Source organism: Bombina bombina, chromosome 1, assembly GCF_027579735.1.
Source record: "Bombina bombina isolate aBomBom1 chromosome 1, aBomBom1.pri, whole genome shotgun sequence".
Taxonomy (NCBI): Eukaryota; Metazoa; Chordata; class Amphibia; order Anura; family Bombinatoridae; genus Bombina; species Bombina bombina.
In genome coordinates, this window is record NC_069499.1 from 186,254,460 (window position 1) to 186,275,393 (window position 20,934).

Here is a 20,934-nt window from a genome sequence, read left to right on the forward strand (position 1 = left end):
CAATCTTCTTGCTTCAGGATCGATCTTCATCCCGCCGACGCGGAACATCCTTCTTCCCCGACGGACTAACGACGAATGAAGGCTCCTTTAAGGGACGTCATCCAAGATGGCGTCCCTTCAATTCTGATTGGCTGATAGGATTCTATGAGCCAATCGGAATTAAGGTAGGAAAAATCTGATTGGCTGATTGAATCAGCCAATTAGATTGAGATTGCATTCTATTGGCTGTTCCGCATTTTATTTTACAGGCAAATTTCTCTTTATTTTAGCTAGGTAAGCTATTAAATAGTTAATAACTATTTAATAGCTATTGTAACTAGTTAAAATAAATTGAAATTTGCCTGTAAAATAAAAATAAATCCTAAAATAGCTACAATATAATTATTATTTATATTGTAGCTATATTAGGGTTTATTTTAAAGATAAGTATTTCGTTTTAAATAGGATTCATTTAGTTAATAATAGAAATATTATTTTGATTTATTTAATTAATATTTAAGTTAGGGGGGTGTTAGTGTTAGACTTAGGTTTAGGGGTTAATAATTTTATTACAGTGGCGGCGGTGTGGGGGGGGCAGGATAGGGGTTAATAAATGTATTATAGGTGGCGACGGTGTAGGGGGGGCAGATTAGAGGTTAATAACTTTATTATAGAGGGCGGCGGGATAGGGGGGGCAGGATAGGGGTTACTAGGTATAATGTAGGTTGCGACGGTGTCCGGGAGCGGCGGTTTAGGGGTTAATATGTATAGAGTAGCTTGCGGTGGGGCTCCGGGAGCGGCGGTTTAGGGGTTAATATGTATAGAGTAGCTTGCGGTGGGCTCCGGGAGTGGCGGTTTAGGGGTTAACATATTTAGTATAGCTTGCGGTGGGCTCCGGGAACGGCGGTTTAGGGGTTAACATATTTAGTATAGCTTGCGGTGGGCTCCGGGAGCGGCGGTTTAGGGTGTAATAGATTTATTTAGTTGCGGCGGTGTAGGGGGGACAGATTAGGGGTGTTTAGACTCGGGGTACATGTTAGGGTGTTAGGTGCAGACATTTCCCATAGGAATCAATGGGATGTCTAGCAGCAGCGAACTTGTACTTTCGCTATGGTCAGACTCCCATTGATTTCTATGGGATCCGCCGCCTCCAGGACGGCGGTTTGAAAACCAGGTACGCTGGGCTGGAAAATTGCTGAGCGTACCTGCTAGTCATTTGATAACTAGCAAAAGTAGTCAGATTGTGTCGCACTTGTGTGCGGAACATCTGGAGTGACGTAAGAATCGATCTGTGTCGGACTGAGTCCGGCGGATCGAAGTTTACGTCACAAAATTCTACTTTTGCCGGTCTCTAGCCTTTGATAACTAAGGCGAATCAGCCTCGCCACAAATACGCTGCGGAATTCCAGCGTATTTGAGGTTGACGGCTTGATAACTACCCCCCAATGTCTTTACTGTAAATATTTCACATTACAATGTTCTGCACATAGCGGAATATATATATATATATATATATATATAGTTATATTGTACCAAGAAAACATTATATATATATAAAAATATGTATTTATGAATAAATAGAACATATTCTGTTATGTGCAGAATATTGGAAAGTGAAATATTCCTATTTTCATGCAGTATTAGCGCAAATGAGAATATGCGATCGGGTTTGAGTGCGAGTGGGGTGTTTTTTTTTCTCCAACACTTCTAGGGGGGAATACGTTATAGAGCATGAGATATTCTAAGTTCGGATTTTTGTGCTCGTCAGGTTACAGCGAGAGCGAAATCAGTTTACCTTCAACTCATAATACAAGCACAACCATACTTCTAGTGCAATTAACTTTTATTACTTTAGATATATTAACTTTATGAAAAACATAGTGGGAGTTTTTAGGATCAAATGATTAGATTTCTTTATTGCATGAGCTAATTCAGATGAAAATTCCTATTTTTATTTGTAATGCCAGAATCCGCTATTTCTTTATTTCCCATTGGGAGCCAACATTTTGTTTTAAACACTCCTAAAGTATAAATTATTGAAAAAATGTTCTTAATATTTTGTCAGAAAATTGACCCAGAGAAGTTTTTGAAAAATCATATAAATTTTCTCCATTCATACATATTTTGATCAATATCAAATATTCATATTTATGTTTATGTGCAGTGTAAAAAAACAAGACAAATAATTTCATAAGAAGACACAATTGCATTTTCATAGCAATTTCTCCTCATATTACTGAAAATATCATATATACAGTATATATATATATATATATATATATATATATATATATATATATATATATATATATATATATTAAAATAGATTAGGTGCTTTTTTTCAGAGCGATTGGCCATAAAAAATAAAAAAAATATCCTTTTCCACATATCTATGGAAATAAAGTGAAAACCCCAAAGAGGAACCATAAGGAAATAGTTCACAATTATTAGAACTTTACATTAAATTTATGTTTATAGACGAAGCATAAATAAACATCCAGCAAAAATCATTTCCATATAAAGCTCATATGTAAATACATTTATCATGGCAGGGCAGTAATCTATATAAAACTGGAGAAAGGTTACAAAAACGTATGTAGTCATCACATAGGGTGCAAAGCTCCTGTAGCCAGTGTTTAGTCTTGCAGAAGATATTTCAATGTATTTGTATTATTATTGTAGGATAATCACAAGTGTATTCAAAAGGTAAAACAGATTATACAGGCAAGAACAACTAGACTAAGCTTTCATGCACCTTACTACCCATGGTCTCTTCGTTTTTCACAATAGACTCAAAATGTGGATTCAAAAAAGTGTGCATATTCTGTGTTTAATTGCTACATTTCCGTTAAATGGGCACACAAATATCCAGATTTTTATACATTTGAGTGTTTGACACTAAACTCTAGTGCCTTTAGATTATATTTGCAATCAGGTTACCAGGGTAATATATATATATATATATATATATATATGTGTGTGTGCGTGTGTGTGTGTATGTGTAAAATAGAATCCACCTCACCTTTTTGGTTTTGGCAATGCAATATTTTCTTTAATTATGAAAACTAAATATATTCTCAGTCATGGAGACTGCCACGACTTTCAATATATTTTCTGCCTTTCTTAATTTAGAGCATGCTCTCACATTTTGAGAGAACTACTTAAAACATAGTTTGTCTTTACTGAAAATAGGGACTTTAAAATACTTTGGTTCTATAATAATCTATAAAAAAACTAAGCAAAATGTAATTTAAAAATGTGTGCAATATTTAAATGTATCCTATCGATGAAAAAATAAGGATCCATTATTTTTATTTCCTCCATTTTGTTTGGTGGATAAAACGAGTACCTGAAAATACATCCATCAAAATTTACATTGTTAGGTCATAGCAATTCATTTTTAAATGTTCAATACTTTTTAATATATAATTATTTTTTGTTGAAATTGTTTTTATTACATTTTGTACCATTAGACAAGTGCACATATAAATTACAAAGCAATAACAATAAAATATAACTTTTCATGTTTAACAATCGAGTCAGTGTCTTCTTTCCATATATAATTTTTATTATATTTATATGTATATTTATCAGCAGTACCATATTGAGTTGCAGACGACTTACATAAAAACATAATTTATGCTTACCAGATAAATTCCTTTCCTTCCGGATAGGAAGTGACCACGGCTTCATTCCTTACTGTTGGGAAATAGAACACCTGGCTACCAGGAGGAGGCAAAGACACCCCAGCCACTTCCTCATTACTCAAATCATTCTGCCGAGGGAACAAGGAAAAGTAGGAGAAACATTAGGGTATAAATAGTGCCAGAAGAAGAAAATAATAGGCGACCGCCCATAGACCAGAAAAAACGGGCGGGGACTGTGGACTCTCCCTATCCGGAAGGAAAGGAATTTATCTGGTAAGCATAAATTATGTTTTCCTTCCTAAAATAGGGAGAGTTAACGGCTTAATTCCTTACTGTTGGGAAACCTATACCCAAGCTCCAGAGGACACTGAATGAATAACGGGAGGGAACAAAAAGGAAGAGGCGGACCCTATTCTGAGGGCACCACAGCCTGCAAAACTTTTTTCCCGAAAGCTGCTTCAGCCAAAGCAAAAACATCAAATTATACAATTTTGAAAAAGTATGTATGGAGGACCAGGTAGCCGCCTTACAAATCTGATCCATAGAGGCCTCGTTCTTAAAGACCCAAGAGGAAGCCACTGCTCTAGTGCAGTGATTTTCAACCTTTTTTTTTCCCGTGGCACACTTTTTTACATTAAAGAATCCTGCGGCACACCACCATCCCAACATTTTACAAAATAACACATTGTAGCTTAATACAGTGTATATATATATATATACACACAAACATACATACATACACACACACTGTACTGTGCTGTCATGCCATGCCTCCTATAAACTATACATGACATATTGACATTCATTCACAAACAATCATAATGATTGTCTCTGAATGAATGTCAATATGTCATGGTTGTAAATGACGCCTGATGAGCCTGTCACATACCTCCCAATATTTCAAAATTTGAAAGAGGGACACCCCCGCACTGGGAAAAGTCCCCCCCATCAATCATCATCTCACTTAAAATAAAAAAAACGGCCCCGAATAAAAAAACAAGCAAAATTTAAAAAATATGTCACATTGTTGTCAGTCTGCCGCGGCACACCTGAGGATCTCTCACGGCACACTAGTGTGCCACGGCACACTGGTTGAAAAACACTGCTCTAGTGGAATGAGCCGTTATCCTCTCAGGAGGACGATTTCCCGCTGTCTAGTAAGCTAAGCGGATGACACTCCTTAACCAAAAAGATAGGGAAGTCGAAGTAGCCTTCTGCCCCTTACGCTTCCCAGAATAGACAACAAACAAAGAGGAAGATTGTCTAAACTCCTTAGTAGCCTGAAGATAGAACTTCAAGGCGCGAAGCACATCCAAATTGTGAAGTAAGCGTTTCTTCGATGAAGAAGAATTAGGACACAAGGAAGGAACAACAATCTCCTGATTGATGTTTCGATCTGATACAAACTTAGGAAGAAAACCTAATTTAGTACACAGAAGCAATAGCCAATAAAAAGAGAACCTTCCAAGATAACAAATTAATGTCAACGGAATGCAGAGGCTCAAACGGAACCTGTTGCAAAACCTGAAGAACATGATTTAGGCTCCAAGGAGGAGCCCCAGATCTAAACACAGGTCTGATCCTAATCAGTGCTTTATCAAAGAACTGCACTTCTGGAAGCTCAGCCAGTCTCTTGTGCAATAAAACCGACAGGGCCGAAATCTGTCCCCTCAGGGAACTAGCAGAAAGGCCCTTCTTCAGCCCATCCTGGAGAAAAGATAAGATCCTGCCAACCTTAACTCTATGTCAAGAAAAACCACGCTCTTCACACCAGAATAAGTAGGTCCTCCACACCTTGTGGTAGATACGCCGAGTAACTGGTTTACGAGCTTGAATAAGAGTATCAATGACACTCTCAGAGAAAACTCTCTTGGCTAAGACTAAGCGTTCAATCTCCACGCAGTCAGCCTCAGAGAATCTAGAGGCTTGTATCAGCAGGTCTCTGCGACAAGGTAACTTCCATGGAGGAGATGAGGACATCCCCACTAGATCCACGAACCACGTCCTTTGCGGCTACGATGGAGGAATCAGGATTACTGATACCCGCTCCTGCTTGATGCGGGCCACCGCTCGAGGAAGAAGCGGTAATGGAGGAAAAAGATATACGAGTTTGAACCTCCAGGGCACAGCTAGTGCATCTATTAGATCCGCTTGGGGATCCCTCAACCTCGACCTGTACCTGGGTAGCTTGGTATTGAGACAGGACGCCATGAGATCTATCTTCAACGTCCCCAACTTGCTGCATATCTCTGCATACACCTTGGGATGGAGAGACCATTCCCCTGGATGGAAGGATTGCCTGCTGAGAAAATCCGCCTCCCAATTGTTCACACACGGAATATGGATTGCTGACAGCAAACAGCTGTGGGCCTCTGCCCACTCCAGAATCTAAGATACTTCCTTCATCGCCAAGGAACTTCTCGTTCCCCCTGATGGTTGATGTAAGCCACCAAGGTTATATTGTCTGATTGGAATCTGATAAACTGGGACGAACCCAGAAGTGGCCAAGCCTTTAAGGCCTTGAAGATTGCCAGTAATTCCAAAATATTGATCAGGAGGGAGGAGGACTCCTGAGCCACAACAGCTGTGCCTTGCTGGCACCCCAAACAGCTCCCCATCCATATAGGCTCGCGTCCATGGTCACAATCTCCCAGGATGATCTTAAGAAGCATGTCCCTCGGGACAGATGATCTGGACAGAGCCACCAAGAGAGTGATTCTCTCAACGGGCTGTTTCACTGCCTCAGCATGCACAGTTGTAAAGGTCTGTGACAGAACCTGGCAAAAGGAATGATGTCCATGCAGGACACCATGAGACCAATCACCTCCATACACTGAGCCACAGAGGGACTCAAGGAGGTCCGGAGGGCAAGACATGCCGAAGTTAGCTTGCAACGTCTCTGGTCTGTCAGAAATATCCTCATGGATACGGAGTCTATTATAGTACCCAGGAATTCCACCCTGGTACTTGGGATAAGAGAACTCTTTTCCAAGTTTATCTTCCATCCATGTGATCGAAGAAGACTGAGAAGGGACTCCGAGAATTCTGCTGCAAGACGAAAGGATGGTGCTTGCACCAGAATATCGTCCAAGTATGGGGCTACTGCAATACCTCGAGTTCTGGCTAGAAGAGCCCCCAGAACCTTTGTAAAGATTCTTGGAGCAGTAGCGGAAGGGCAATGAACTGGAAATGCTGGTCCAGGAATGCAAACCTCAGGAACTGAAAGTGTTCCCTGTGGATTGGAACATGAAGGTAACCATCCTTCAGATCTATAGTGGTCATAAACTGGCCTTCCTGAATTAAAGGAAGGATGAACCTTATCGTCTCCATCTTGAAGGAAGGGACACAGAGAAATTTGTTTAAGCACTTTAGGTCCAGAATTGGGCGGAAAGTTCCCTCCTTCTTTGGGACCACAAAAAGTTTTGAATAAAACCCCAAACCTCTTTCTTAGATAGGCATCGGGACAACAACTCCTGAGGAGGATAGATCCCGAATGCATCCTAGAAAGGCATCCCTCTTTTCTGGTCTGGTAGACAGATTCCAGAGAAGGAATCTGCCCCTTGGCGGATGAGATTTGAATTCTATCTTGTATCCCTGAGATACCACCTCCAGGACCCATGCATCCTGCACATCCTTGAACCAGGCGTCAGAAAAAAAAAACAGTCTGCTCCCTACACGATTCGATCCGGCTTCCAAGTACTCTTGGGTTGCTCAGGCTTGGAGTAGGATTGTTGTAGTTGGTATTTGTCAGAACGAAATTAATGAAAATTAGAAGATTGTCGTCCCTTAGTTTTTTCTTCTTATCTTGCAGTAGGAAGGCATCCTTGCCTCCGGTAACCGTAGTAATTAAGGAGTCCAGGTCTGGACCAAATAAAATCTTTACCTTGAAGGAAAGAGAAAGGAGTCTGGACTTAGAAGTCATATCCGCAGACCAAGACTTCAACCAGAGCACCCGGCGGGCTAGGACTGCAAAGCCAGAGGCCTTTGCATTTAGGCGAAAAATTTGCATGTTCGCATCACAGATAAAAGATTTAGCAATTCCCAGAGCTTTAATTCTGTCTTGAATATCCTTGAGGGGAGACTCCACCTTAATGAGTTTAGACAAAGAGTTGCAACAGTAGGTAGCCGCTCTGGCAACTGCGGCAACTGCAAACAAAAATCCTGTATGTTGAAACATCTTTCTCAGAAATGTTTCCATTTTCTTATCCATCGGCTCTCTGAATGAAGAACTATCCTCAAGAGGTATACTAGTACTTTAGCAAGCATAGAGATAGCACCATCCAACTTAAGAATGGAGCCCCACAAATCCAGGGACCGGGAACAACTTTTTAAAAATAGACGAGGGACAAAAGGAAGAACCAATTCTTTCCTATTCGTTCTTAATAATGTTCGCCATCTTAACCGGCACAGGAAAAGTCAAAGGAACTTTCTTGTCTTCGTAAACTTTGTCTAATTTAGGTATCATAGGTACTTCAGGCCTCTGAAACCTCTAACATAGACACAACCTCCTTTAATAAAAAACGCAAGTGCTCAATTTTAAATCTAAAGGATGGTTCCTCCACAGCAGGAGGCTTAGAAGCCAAGGACTCCGACCCAGAAAGTTCACCCTCTAAAGCTACAGAGGTTAACTCATCATCGGATAACTGGGACATAATAGCTAAATCCAATAAATATTTAAATGACTCCAGGTCAGGAGAGCTATGTTTAACCTTTCTCTTGTATTTGTTAGAGCAAGGTAATGCACTGAGGGCCGCAAACACTGCCGTTTGTAACTACGCGGCAAAGAAGGTCTCCTCCGGATAGAGGATCAGACTGGACACCGAGTCCTGAGAGGTAGATGGCTCAGAGGGACTAAGAGCCTTAGCAGGCTTGTCTCCCTTCTTAGACTTTATAACGGTGTTAAGGCATGTGGAACATAATTAAGAGAGCGGGAAAACCATGGCCTCCTCACAATATAAACAGGTATGATTTAGTACAGAAGGAGTACCTTCTAACATGTCAGAGTCCTCCATAGCTCAGGTTATACCCACAGAAGGACACAAATAAAAACTTTTTTTTATTATTATAGAAAACTGCACCTTTATACTCACCACCTCCTAGACCCAGACAGTAAACAGAGGAAACGCTCTCCTCAGGTTCAAGTCTCACCCGGAATGGAGGAAATGAACATAGACCACACACGGTTACATGGAGTGCAAGACAGTACTTCCCTTGTTATTACAAGTACAGCAAGTAATAGGAGCTGTGCAACACTTTCAAAAACGAAAGTGAAACTTAAAAGTAAAACCTGTTTGTTCCAGCCAAAAACACAGTCTATCAGCCTTGGAAAAAAATCACACAAAGCAGCATGTAAATAATTAATACACTGATTAACCCCCACTGTTCAATAAACCCCCTTCAGAGGATATTAACCATGGATCCTATCAAGGTATAAAGGAGCTACATTGTGACCCTGTTATAGCGTTTTATGTGTACACATTGAAATGATCTTACCTCCAGTATTCATGCTGTGGAACAGAATACAGCCTCTCAAGTGTGACAGGCTTAAAGCAGCGCTCCTGATGTACACTTGAATGAGAGAAAGCAGGCAGTGAAACTCATCAACACTGATTGCTTAGGAAGTGTTAGCAGTATTCTGGATGGTTTTGCAGAAAAACTTTCACTCCCAACTGTAACATTCATCAATACTCTCACTGAGAGGTTGATATGACTACTTAAAACTCCAGTCCTATCTCAAAGGGCAGATACCCTTTTTCAGGACTCTCCGAATCTTCTGACACTTCTCTGCCACCTCCTAATGTGACGAAAGGCAAAGAATGACTGGGGTAATGAGGAAGTGGGAGGGATATTTAAGCCTGTCAGGAACCTACCTGTTACCTCCCACTGAGGTGTCATACCTGTTCCAGCCCTTTAAAAGCTAGCTACGCCCTGTTCCTAGTGCTTAGTAATGTTGTTCACACCGCACTAGATGTTGCAATCTCCTAAGCTCTAAACTTACAAGTTTTCTCATAAGAAGTTCTATCCTGTTAGTTCTCTAACTAACACTCTCTACTGGATTACAAAATACATTCAGCGTTCCCTGCTGTGATATTTGGATTCATAACAACACTTCGAAGTGATTCCTTTCATTGATTGTTTTGGATAAATCTATCAACAAATTCACCTCAAGTTTTCAAATTCGGACACCCTGTCACTTTTCATACCTCCAGTTTAAACCACAATTTCACTGCATTCAGGGTTTCCAGAGTGCCGCAGCTCCGCTCCCCGGAACAGCGTGTGACGTCACCTGTCACTCTCAACACCCGACCAGTAACGCCTACTTCTCCCCGCTCTGGGGACCGCAGGATAACACACTCTCTCTCTGTCCACGCTGCTGCTTAGACTCGCTGCTAACAACTCGAGAGGGATTCTCTATGCAGATTGAGTTGCTTAGTTTAACAAGAACTGTGTCTCTGGCATCGCTGCTTCTTATCTTGTCGCACAACTCAGGACTTCCACAACTCTGATATTACTACCAGACTAATAAGGTTGTTGTTCATTGCCAATTCTACACTCTGATAGTAGTCCACTAATCTCTTGAGGTAGTTGCAAAATAGCATCTAAGCCTCATCCATTATTTATTTATTTACTCTGAAATTGAAACAACTTATGGCTTACATTAGTCAATCAATTGCTTAAAATCCACTGAGTCTTACATGCTATTGAATACATTGTTTCAATAGTTTTTTGCCCTGTGGAACAAACCTTTAACGGTCTGCAGCTGTGATCACTACAACCCCTACAACCTACAGGAATAATTACGCATAGGGTTAAACCCTTACAAAGCCTTTGGCTGGGGTGTCTTTGCCTCCTCCTGGTGGCCAGGTATTTCCCAACAGTAAGGAATGAAGTTGTGGACTCTCCTTATCTTAGGAAGGAAAAATAAATGTTTTAAAAGCATTTAAAGTGTGACTTTAGTAATAGTTATCAAAACTAAGTAGGTTTATCTAATCTCCCTTAATTTTGGGCACTTAAGACTAGCTTTAAATTAAGTTGTCCATTCATCTAAGCAAGTCTAGAATATGGTTGGTTTAGCCAATGTGCTGTATCTTGAGGGTAGAAAGGTAACAGAACTTTTCATACTGTCTTGAGAGTGAGAGACAAGGACAATATTTACACAAAAGCAAGGTCATTTTACAACAAAGTGAGCAAAACAAAAAAATGAATGGATTTCGCAAAGATCTTTTTATTATGAACATTTAAGCATTGTATATCACAGTCTCAGTGCTTAAGTGTTTTAATGTAGCTTTACTTTACAGAACACTTTCTTTACATTCAAAAAGTGCCTTCAATTACCTGGTTGTTTCTAGAAATACAGCAGATACTTAATATGAAGCAAACCTTTGTAAATATATACAACGTACAATGCTTTAGGGGATCTTTTTTTCAGCAAAGGTGAAAGCAACGCCATTAACTCAACGTTTATGAACAATAGATACTTGAATCTCTTAGAGATACCTAGACCAAACTTGCAGACAATATCCAATCCAGAACTTTTAAAGAGCTAGCTTATACGCTATAACAATAAGCAAAATTAGCCTTTAAAAGCAAGTGGAAAGAAGCAAGAACATTGAAGTACCTTTGTCGGCTGTTTTTGAGTTATGCTTTTGTTTGTAACTATCTGCAACAGAGAGAGAGAGAGAGAAAGAGAGATAGAGAAAGGAGGGTGAACCTTGCTGAAAAACAAGGTGGTTGGGTGGTGGAATAAAGAAAAAAAAAAAAAAAAAAAAATTGAAAGAAGATGGGTCTAGGCTAACAACGTATATGTCAGCCCTGTATTGACAGTTTTAATCTTCAGGACAATTAGTGGCTACTGTGCAAGATTCAAGCAAATAAATTATATTGGGCTTGATTTTTTTTTTTTATAGATTAAAAGTTACATGCCATGTACTATATATTTAATTCTCAAGTTACTGATTAGTGCAATGGCAAATATTTATATACAGTATATATATATATATATATATATATTTATTTATTTATTTTTTAAGAGGTCTTCCTACCTTTTTTTTAACAACAATTTAAAATATTGGGAGGCGAAAAGTGAGTTTCAAATCCTCCACTAAATCCAAAATGTAGAGAAAATAACTCATTGTGTAAACCATTTACAAATCTAGACAAGTCAGAAGACTTGCTTTTACCCCAGAAACTCTCTGATTACACTGTTTCCAATGCAGCAAAGGATTCTGGGTGAGATATGCAAATGAGGTTCACAATGACTCACATTTTGACTTCTAGTCTGCTTTTTAAGGCAGACTTCCCTTTACGCCATAGCATCGCCGCATTACACAGCTTCTAAGCTTAGCTAGGGGTAGTACAGTGATTCAGACCAATCCCAGGACAGCTATTTCGTGGTTATTGCCACTCATCAGCTGGGAGTAGGTTGAATCACTGCTTGATAAAGTTGTTTTCTGGGGGAAATACAACAGCAATTTAAAATACGGGGAGGCGAAAAGTGAGTTTAAAATCCTCCACTAAATCCAAAAGTAAAGAAATAAAAGAAAGGGATGTGAATTTTTTTTAAAAAAAAAAATAATTAAAAATAAGAATAATGATGTAGTAAATAACAATATAAAATAGTGGAAGAAAAATTACAAGCATACAGATTTACGGAAAAATGTACAAGGGTGAAAATCATGGTATGGTATATGAATTGCAGACTACAGCCAAATAAAACGCTGAGGGGTACATAAGCTTGCTAAACTTAAAGGGATACTCTAGTCAAAATTAAACGTTTATGATTCAGATAGCACATGCAATTTTAAGCAACTTTCTAATTAACTCCTATTATCAGTTTTTCCTTCGTTCTCTTGGTATCTTTAATTGAAAAAGCAAGATTGTAAGCTTAGGAGCCGGGCCATTTTTGGTTCAGAACCTGGGTAGTGCTTGCTGATTGGTGTCTATATGTAGCCACCAATCAGCAAGTGCTACCCAGGGCTCTGAACAAAAATGGGCCGGCTTCTAAGCTTACATTCCAGCTTTTCAAATAAAGATACCAAGATAACAAAGACAATTTTATAATAGGAGTTCATAAGAAAATTACTTAAAATTGCATGCTCTATCTGAATCATAAAATGGAAGCCAGGACAAATTTGCAGATTGAAACCTCACTAGCTGGACGAACATCTGTGTAGAACTAAACTGTGTTGGCTGAAACAGGAAGGCTACATGCACAGCTTTCAGAGAGAACACGATACAGCGACTGTTACTCAGATGGACAAAACAAAGCCGTATGGAACATGACCATGAGACAACAGGAGGACACGCTACTTACTATCACACACATAAGGTCTGTCATGCTCATCAAGTGACGTATCATTCCTCCTCCTTCCACCACGAGCCTGCAGGTGTAAGAAAAGTGTCACTGGCAATCAACACATTGACAACTAATCAAAAGACCATGATGTTATAGTAGCTTGCTACTAAATGTAATAAATGTTTGCTGTTGATTTGATCATATAGCGTAGTTCCTTAAAGCAAAACTAACTATTGGGGGCATATTTATCAAGCTCCTGAAGGCTCGCCGGAAACAGAAGTTATGAAGCAGCGGTCTAAAGACCGCTGCTCTATAACTTGTCCGTCTTCTCTGACGCTGCGGACAGAAATCAACCCGATCGAATACGATCGGGTTGATTGACACCCCCTGCTAGCGTCCGATTGGCCGCAAATCTGCAGGGGAGCGGCATTGCACCAGCAGTTCATAAGAACTGCTTGTGCATTGATAAATGCTGACAGCATACTCTATTGGCATTTATCGATGTGTGGCGGACATGATACGCTACTTCTTATCATGTCCTGTCACACATTGATAAATATGCCCCTCTGTCTCTTCTTATTAAAAAGAAAAACACAAGCAAAAACCCACACACAAAATAATTAATTTGAGCACAAAACTTGTACCTTTGTAGAGCTCCTGTAATAGAAAGAGCCTCCATTTTGTAAACATTATGGGCTAGATTACGTGTGGAGTGCTAACAGTTACGTGCGAGTGATAAGGGGTTTATTGCGTGTGTTTGCGCACATCGGGTTTTCCGCTCGTATTACAAGTTGAAAGTAAATGCGATCGCATGAGCGCAATTGTGATTTACGCTAGAATGATTACAGCGTTCTCAGAGCTCTGGTTAACCGTTTTGCAAAACAAAAAAAGTGTCACAAAACACATCAAAAATTCATTACAAAGTACAGTTACTTACACTCATAATAACACTATCGGATCAAATAAAAAAAAAAGGCAGGCAAAGGTCATTAACATTGAGATACATATATATATATATATATATATATATATATATATATACACACACACATGTCTGAAGATGTACATATATATATATATATATATATATACAGGGAGTGCAGAATTATTAGGCAAGTTGTATTTTTGAGGATTAATTTTATTATTGAACAACAACCATGTTCTCAATGAACCCAAAAAACTCATTAATATCAAAGCTGAATAGTTTTGGAAGTAGTTTTTAGTTTGTTTTTAGTTATAGCTATTTTAGGGGGATATCTGTGTGTGCAGGTGACTATTACTGTGCATAATTATTAGGCAACTTAACAAAAAACAAATATATACCCATTTCAATTATTTATTTTTACCAGTGAAACCAATATAACATCTCAACATTCACAAATATACATTTCTGACATTCAAAAACAAAACAAAAACAAATCAGTGACCAATATAGCCACCTTTCTTTGCAAGGACACTCAAAAGCCTGCCATCCATGGATTCTGTCAGTGTTTTGATCTGTTGACCATCAACATTGCGTGCTGCAGCAACCACAGCCTCCCAGACACTGTTCAGAGAGGTGTACTGTTTTCCCTCCTTGTAAATCTCACATTTGATGATGGACCACAGGTTCTCAATGGGGTTCAGATCAGGTGAACAAGGAGGCCATGTCATTAGATTTTCTTCTTTTATACCCTTTCTTGCCAGCCACGCTGTGGAGTACTTGGACGCGTGTGATGGAGCATTGTCCTGCATGAAAATCATGTTTTTCTTGAAGGATGCAGACTTCTTCCTGTACCACTGCTTGAAGAAGGTGTCTTCCAGAAACTGGCAGTAGGACTGGGAGTTGAGCTTGACTCGATCCTCAACCCGAAAAGGCCCCACAAGCTCATCTTTGATGATACCAGCCCAAACCAGTACTCCACCTCCACCTTGCTGGCATCTGAGTTGGACTGGAGCTCTCTGCCCTTTACCAATCCAGCCACGGGCCCATCCATCTGGCCCATCAAGACTCACTCTCATTTCATCAGTCCATAAAACCTTAGAAAAATCAGTCTTGAGATATTTCTTGGCCCAGTCTTGACGTTTCAGCTTGTGTGTCTTGTTCAGTGGTGGTCGTCTTTCAGCCTTTCTTACCTTGGCCATGTCTCTGAGTATTGCACACCTTGTGCTTTTGGGCACTCCAGTGATGTTGCAGCTCTGAAATATGGCCAAACTGGTGGCAAGTGGCATCTTGGCAGCTGCACGCTTGACTTTTCTCAGTTCATGGGCAGTTATTTTGCGCCTTGGTTTTTCCACACGCTTCTTGCAACCATGTTGATTCTTTTGAATGAAACGCTTGATTGTTCGATGATCACGCTTCAGAAGCTTTGCAATTTTAAAAGTGCTGCATCCCTCTGCAAGATATCTCACTATTTTTGACTTTTCTGAGCCTGTCAAGTCCTTCTTTTGACCCATTTTGCCAAAGGAAAGGAAGTTGCCTAATAATTATGCACACCTGATATAGGGTGTTGATGTCATTAGACCACACCCCTTCTCATTACAGAGATGCACATCACCTAATATGCTTAATTGGTAGTAGGCTTTCGAGCCTATACAGCTTGGAGTAAGACAACATGCATAAAGAGGATGATGTGGTCAAAATACTAATTTGCCTAATAATTCTGCACTCACTGTGTATATATATATATATATATATATATATATATATATATATATATATGTGTGTGTGTGTGTGTGTGTGTACATATGTATTTATTTGTGTAATTACAGACCTATATAAACATATACACACATAAATACATATATATACACATATGTAATCATATATATTAGTGCGTTGGAGCCCTATGTAGTAAAGTAGATGAAAACTTGTAAAAAGCATATTTATGCAATATTCATATTTAATAATAAGTTATACTGTTTATGCACTGTGAATATTTCACATTCCAATGTCCTGCACATAGCAGAATATGTTCTATGTATTTTTAAATAGATATTCCTATATAAGTTTGTGTATATACTGTGTATATATATATATATATATAGATAGATATAGATATATATATATAGATATATATAGGTATATATATATATATATATATATATATATATAGTACCAAAAAATATTATATATATATATATATATATATATATATATATATATATATAAATAAATAGAACATATTCTGCATTCAGAACATTGGAATGTGAAATATTTATATTTTCATGTAGGTTAGTGCGCGTTTTTTCCCCCTCACTTTTTTTTCTCCATTGACTTCTATGGGGGAATAGGTTAGCGCACAAGCGAAAACAGTTTACTTTCAATTCATAATACGAGCGCAGCCCGACGCATGCAAAAAGCTTACTTCTAGTGGCATATTCAGTAATAGTGAAATACTTTGCTTAGCATCATCTTGGAGTTTTTAGAATTTCATAAATTATTTTAGACACTACCCCTTTTCTACGCATATAATTCTCCCTTTCATGAAGACTTCAGATCATGTATAGCCACATACATGTATATGAACTATATGAAATTAGAAGGCATTAGAGAATTTTATTTAAATACGACTCGTATAAATTAAACTGGCATAACATTCCTGAAAGAGATAAAATAAGTCTTCATATAACACCGATTTAGTATGAAGACATTGATTTATTTTTTATTATTATTACCATTTATTTGTTTAGTGCCACAAATGGAATTGAAACACAGCATTTCTTTCATGATTTGGATAGGGCATATACGTTTTGAACAACTTTCCAATTTATATTATCAAATTTGATTTATTCATTGGTATCCTTTGTTGACAAAGCAACAATGCACTACTTTTCAACAAACGATACCAATTAAAATCAAGACAATAAAAAACAGAATTTATATTTACCTGATAAATTCCTTTCTCCTACGGTGTGTCCGGTCCACGGCTTCATCCTTACTTGTGGGATATTCTCTTCCCCTACAGGAAGTGGCAAAGAGAACACACAGCAGAGCTGTCCATATAGCTCCCCTTAGGCTCCGCCCCCCCCAGTCATTCGACCGACGGTTAGGAGAAAAAGGAGAACCATAGGGTGCAGTGGTGACTGTAGTTTGGAAAAATAAATTTAAACCTGACTAAATGCCAGGGTGGGCCGTGGACCAGACACACCGTAGGAGAAAGGAATTTATCAGGTAAATATAAATTCTGTTTTCTTCTACATTGGTGTGTCCGGTCCACGGCTTCATCCTTACTTGTGGGAACCAATACCAAAGCTTTAGGACACGGATGAAGGGAGGGAACAAGTCAGGTAACCTAAACGGAAGGAACCAATGCTTGTAAAACCTTTCTCCCAAAAATAGCCTCCGAAGAAGCAAAAGTATTGAATTTGTAAAATTTGGTGAATGTATGCAGTGAAGACCAAGTCGCTGCCTTACAAAGCTGTTCAACAGAAGCCTCATTCTTGAAAGCCCATGTGGAAGCCACAGCCCTGGTGGAATGAGCTGTAATTCGTTCAGGAGGCTGCTGTCCAGAAGTCTCATAAGCCAATCTGATGATGCTCTTTAGCCAGAAGGAAAGAGAGGTAGCAGTCGCTTTTTGACCTCTCCTCTTACCAGAATAGACAACAAACAAGGATGATGTTTGTCTGAAATCTTTAGTTGCTTGTAAATAGAACTTTAAAGCACAAACCACATCAAGATTGTGTAACAGTCGTTCCTTCTTAGAAGCTGGATTAGGACACAGAGAAGGAACAACTATTTCCTGGTTAATATTCTTATTAGAAACAACTTTTGGAAGAAAACCAGGTTTGGTACGCAAAACAACCTTATCTGCATGGAACACCAGATAAGGTGAATTACACTGCAAAGCAGACAATTCAGACACTCTTCTAGCAGAAGAAATAGCAACCAAAAACAAAACTTTCCAAGATAGTAACTTAATATCTATGGAATGTAGAGGTTCAAACGGAACCCCCTGAAGAACTGAAAGAACTAAATTTAGACTCCATGGAGGAGCCACAGGTCTGTAAACAGGTTTGATCCTAACTAAGGCCTGTACAAACGCCTGCACATCTGGCACAGCTGCCAGACGCTTATGTAACAGAATAGACAGAGCAGATATCTGTCCTTTTAAAGAACTAGCTGATAGACCTTTCTCCAATCCTTCTTGGAGAAAAGATAGTATCCTTGGAATCTTAATCTTACTCCATGAGTAATCCTTGGACTCACACCAGCAAAGATATTTCCGCCATATCTTATGGTAAATCTTCCTGGTGACAGGCTTTCTAGCCTGGATCAGAGTATCTATGACTGATTCCGAAAACCCACGCTTCGCTAGAATCAAGCTTTCAATCTCCAAGCAGTCAGTTGCAGAGAAACTAGGTTTGGATGTTCGAATGGACCTTGAGTTAGAAGGTCCTGCCTCAAAGGTAGCTTCCATGGTGGAACCGATGACATATTCACCAGGTCTGCATACCAAGTCCTGCGTGGCCACGCAGGAGCTATCAGAATTACCGAAGCCTTTTCCTGTTTGATCCTGGCTACTAGCCGGGGGAGAAGAGGAAACGGTGGAAAGACATAAGCTAGATTGAATGACCAAGGCGCCACTAAGGCATCTACTAATGTCGCTTTGGGATCCCTGGACCTTGACCCGTAACGTGGAACTTTGGAGTTCTGACGTGACGCCATCAGATCCAGATCTGGAATGCCCCATAGTTGAGTTAACTGGGCAAAAACCTCCGGGTGAAGTTCCCACTCCCCCGGATGGAAAGTCTGACGACTCAGATAATCTGCTTCCCAGTTGTCCACACCTGGGATGTGAATTGCTGATAGATGGCAGGAGTGATCCTCCGCCCATTTTATGATCTTGGATACCTCCCTCATCGCCAGGGAACTCCTTGTTCCCCCCTGATGATTGATGTACGCTACAGTCGTCACGTTGTCCGACTGAAATCTGATGAATTTGGCCTCCGCTAGTTGAGGCCACGCCTGGAGCGCATTGAATATCGCTCTCAATTCCAAAATGTTTATCGGAAGAAGAGATTCTTCCCGAGACCATAGACCCTGAGCTTTCAGGGACTCCCAGACCGCACCCCAGCCCAAGAGGCTGGCGTCGGTCGTGACAATGATCCACTTCGGTCTGCGGAAACTAGTTCCCTGAGACAGGTGATCCTGAGCCAACCACCAGAGCAGTGAGTCTCTGGTTATCTGGTCCATTTGTATTTGGGGAGACAAATCTGCATAATCCCCATTCCATTGTTTGAGCATGCACAGTTGCAATGGTCTTAAATGAATTTGAGCAAAAGGAACCACGTCCATTGCCGCAACCATTAGTCCTATTACCTCCATGCACTGAGCTATGGACGGTTTTGGAATGGAGTGAAGAACTCGGCAGGTGTTCAAAAGTTTTAACTTCCTGACCTCCGTCAGAAAATTTTTCATTTCTACCGAGTCTATTATTGTACCCAGAAAGGGAACCCTTGTGAACGGGGACAGAGAACTCTTTTCTATGTTCACCTTCCACCCGTGAGACCTTAGAAAGGCTAGAACAATGTCCGTATGAGCCTTTGCCTTGTGAAAGGACGACCCTAGAATTAAAATGTCGTCTAGATAAGGTGCTACTGCAATGCCCCTTGGCCTTAGTACCGCTAGAAGGGACCCTAGCACCTTTGTGAAAATTCTGGGAGCAGTGACCAATCCGAAGGGAAGAGCCACATACTGGTAATGCTTGTCCAGAAAGGAGAACCTTAGAAACTGATGGTGATCTTTGGGAATAGGAATATGCAGGTACGCATCCTTTAAGTCCACGGTAGTCATATATTGACCCTCCTGGATCATTGGTAGAATTGTCCGAATGGTTTCCATTTTGAATGATGGAACTCTGAGCAACTTGTTTAGAATTTTTAAATCCAGAATTGGCCTGAAAGTTCCTTCCTTTTTGGGAACTACAAACAGGTTTGAGTAAAAACCCCTCCCTTGTTCTGGTATCGGAACTGGGTGTATCACTCCCGTCTTTAAAAGGTCTTCTACGCAATGTAAGAATGCCTGTCTCTTTATCTGGTCTAAAGATAAGCGAGACATGTAGAACCTTCCCTTTGGGGGAGAGTCTTTGAATTCTAGAAGGTACCCCTGAGAGACAATTTCTAGCGCCCAGGGGTCCGGAACATCTCTTGCCCAAGCCTGAGCAAAGAGAGAACGTCTGCCCCCTACTAGATCCGGTCCCAGATCGGGGGCTAATCTTTCATGCTGTCTTGGTAGCAGCAGCAGGCTTCTTGGCCTGTTTAACCTTGTTCCAGCCTTGCAATGGTTTCCATGCTGGTTTGGGCTGGGATGCATTACCCTCCTGCTTAGTGGCTGAAGAGGTAGCAGCTGGTCCGTTCCTGAAATTGCGAAAGGAACGAAAATTAGACTTGTTTTTAGCCTTGAAAGGCCTATCTTGTGGGAGGGCATGGCCCTTTCCCCCAGTGATATCCGAAATAATTTCTTTCAACTCTGGCCCGAATAGGGTCTTACCCTTGAAAGGAATGTTAAGCAATTTTGTTTTGGACGACACATCCGCCGACCAAGATTTTAGCCAAAGCGCTCTGCGCGCCATGATTGCAAAACTTGAATTTTTCGCCGCCAATTTAGCTAACTGAAAAGCGAAATCTGCAATGAAGGCATTAGCCAACTTCAGAGCGTGAATTCTGTCCATGACTTCATCATAAGAAGTCTCCTTCTGGAGCGAGTTTTCTAATTCCTCAAACTAAAAAGACGCTGCCGTGGTTACAGGAATAATGCAAGAAATTGGTTGAAGAAGAAAACCTTGTTGAACAAAAATTTTCTTAAGCAAACCTTCTAATTTTTTATCCATAGGATCTTTGAAAGCGCAACTATCTTCTATTGGTATAGTCGTGCGTTTAGCTAGTGTTGAAACTGCTCCCTCTACCTTAGGGACCGTCTGCCACGCGTCCTTTCTGGGGTCAACAATGGGGAACATTTTCTTAAATATAGGGGGGGGGGGGAACAAAAGGTACACCTGGTCTCTCCCATTCCCTAGTCACTATATCCGCCAC

General features: G+C 40.0%; 1 protein-coding gene across 4 annotated transcripts in view; it reads right to left on the reverse strand.

The window, feature by feature from the left end:
• DPF3 (double PHD fingers 3) overlaps positions 1 to 20,934 on the reverse strand; it is a 635,732-nt gene that overhangs the window by 174,966 nt on the left and 439,832 nt on the right. For all 4 annotated transcript variants that reach the window (XR_008400069.1, XM_053697772.1, XM_053697771.1 and 1 more), the window contains exon 6: positions 12,940 to 13,006. Coding sequence is in view for 3 of the 4 variants with exons in the window: in XM_053697772.1 (XP_053553747.1) it covers positions 12,940 to 13,006 (67 nt within the window). In the remaining variant the exon portion in view is untranslated. The remainder of the gene's footprint in view (positions 1 to 12,939; positions 13,007 to 20,934) is intronic.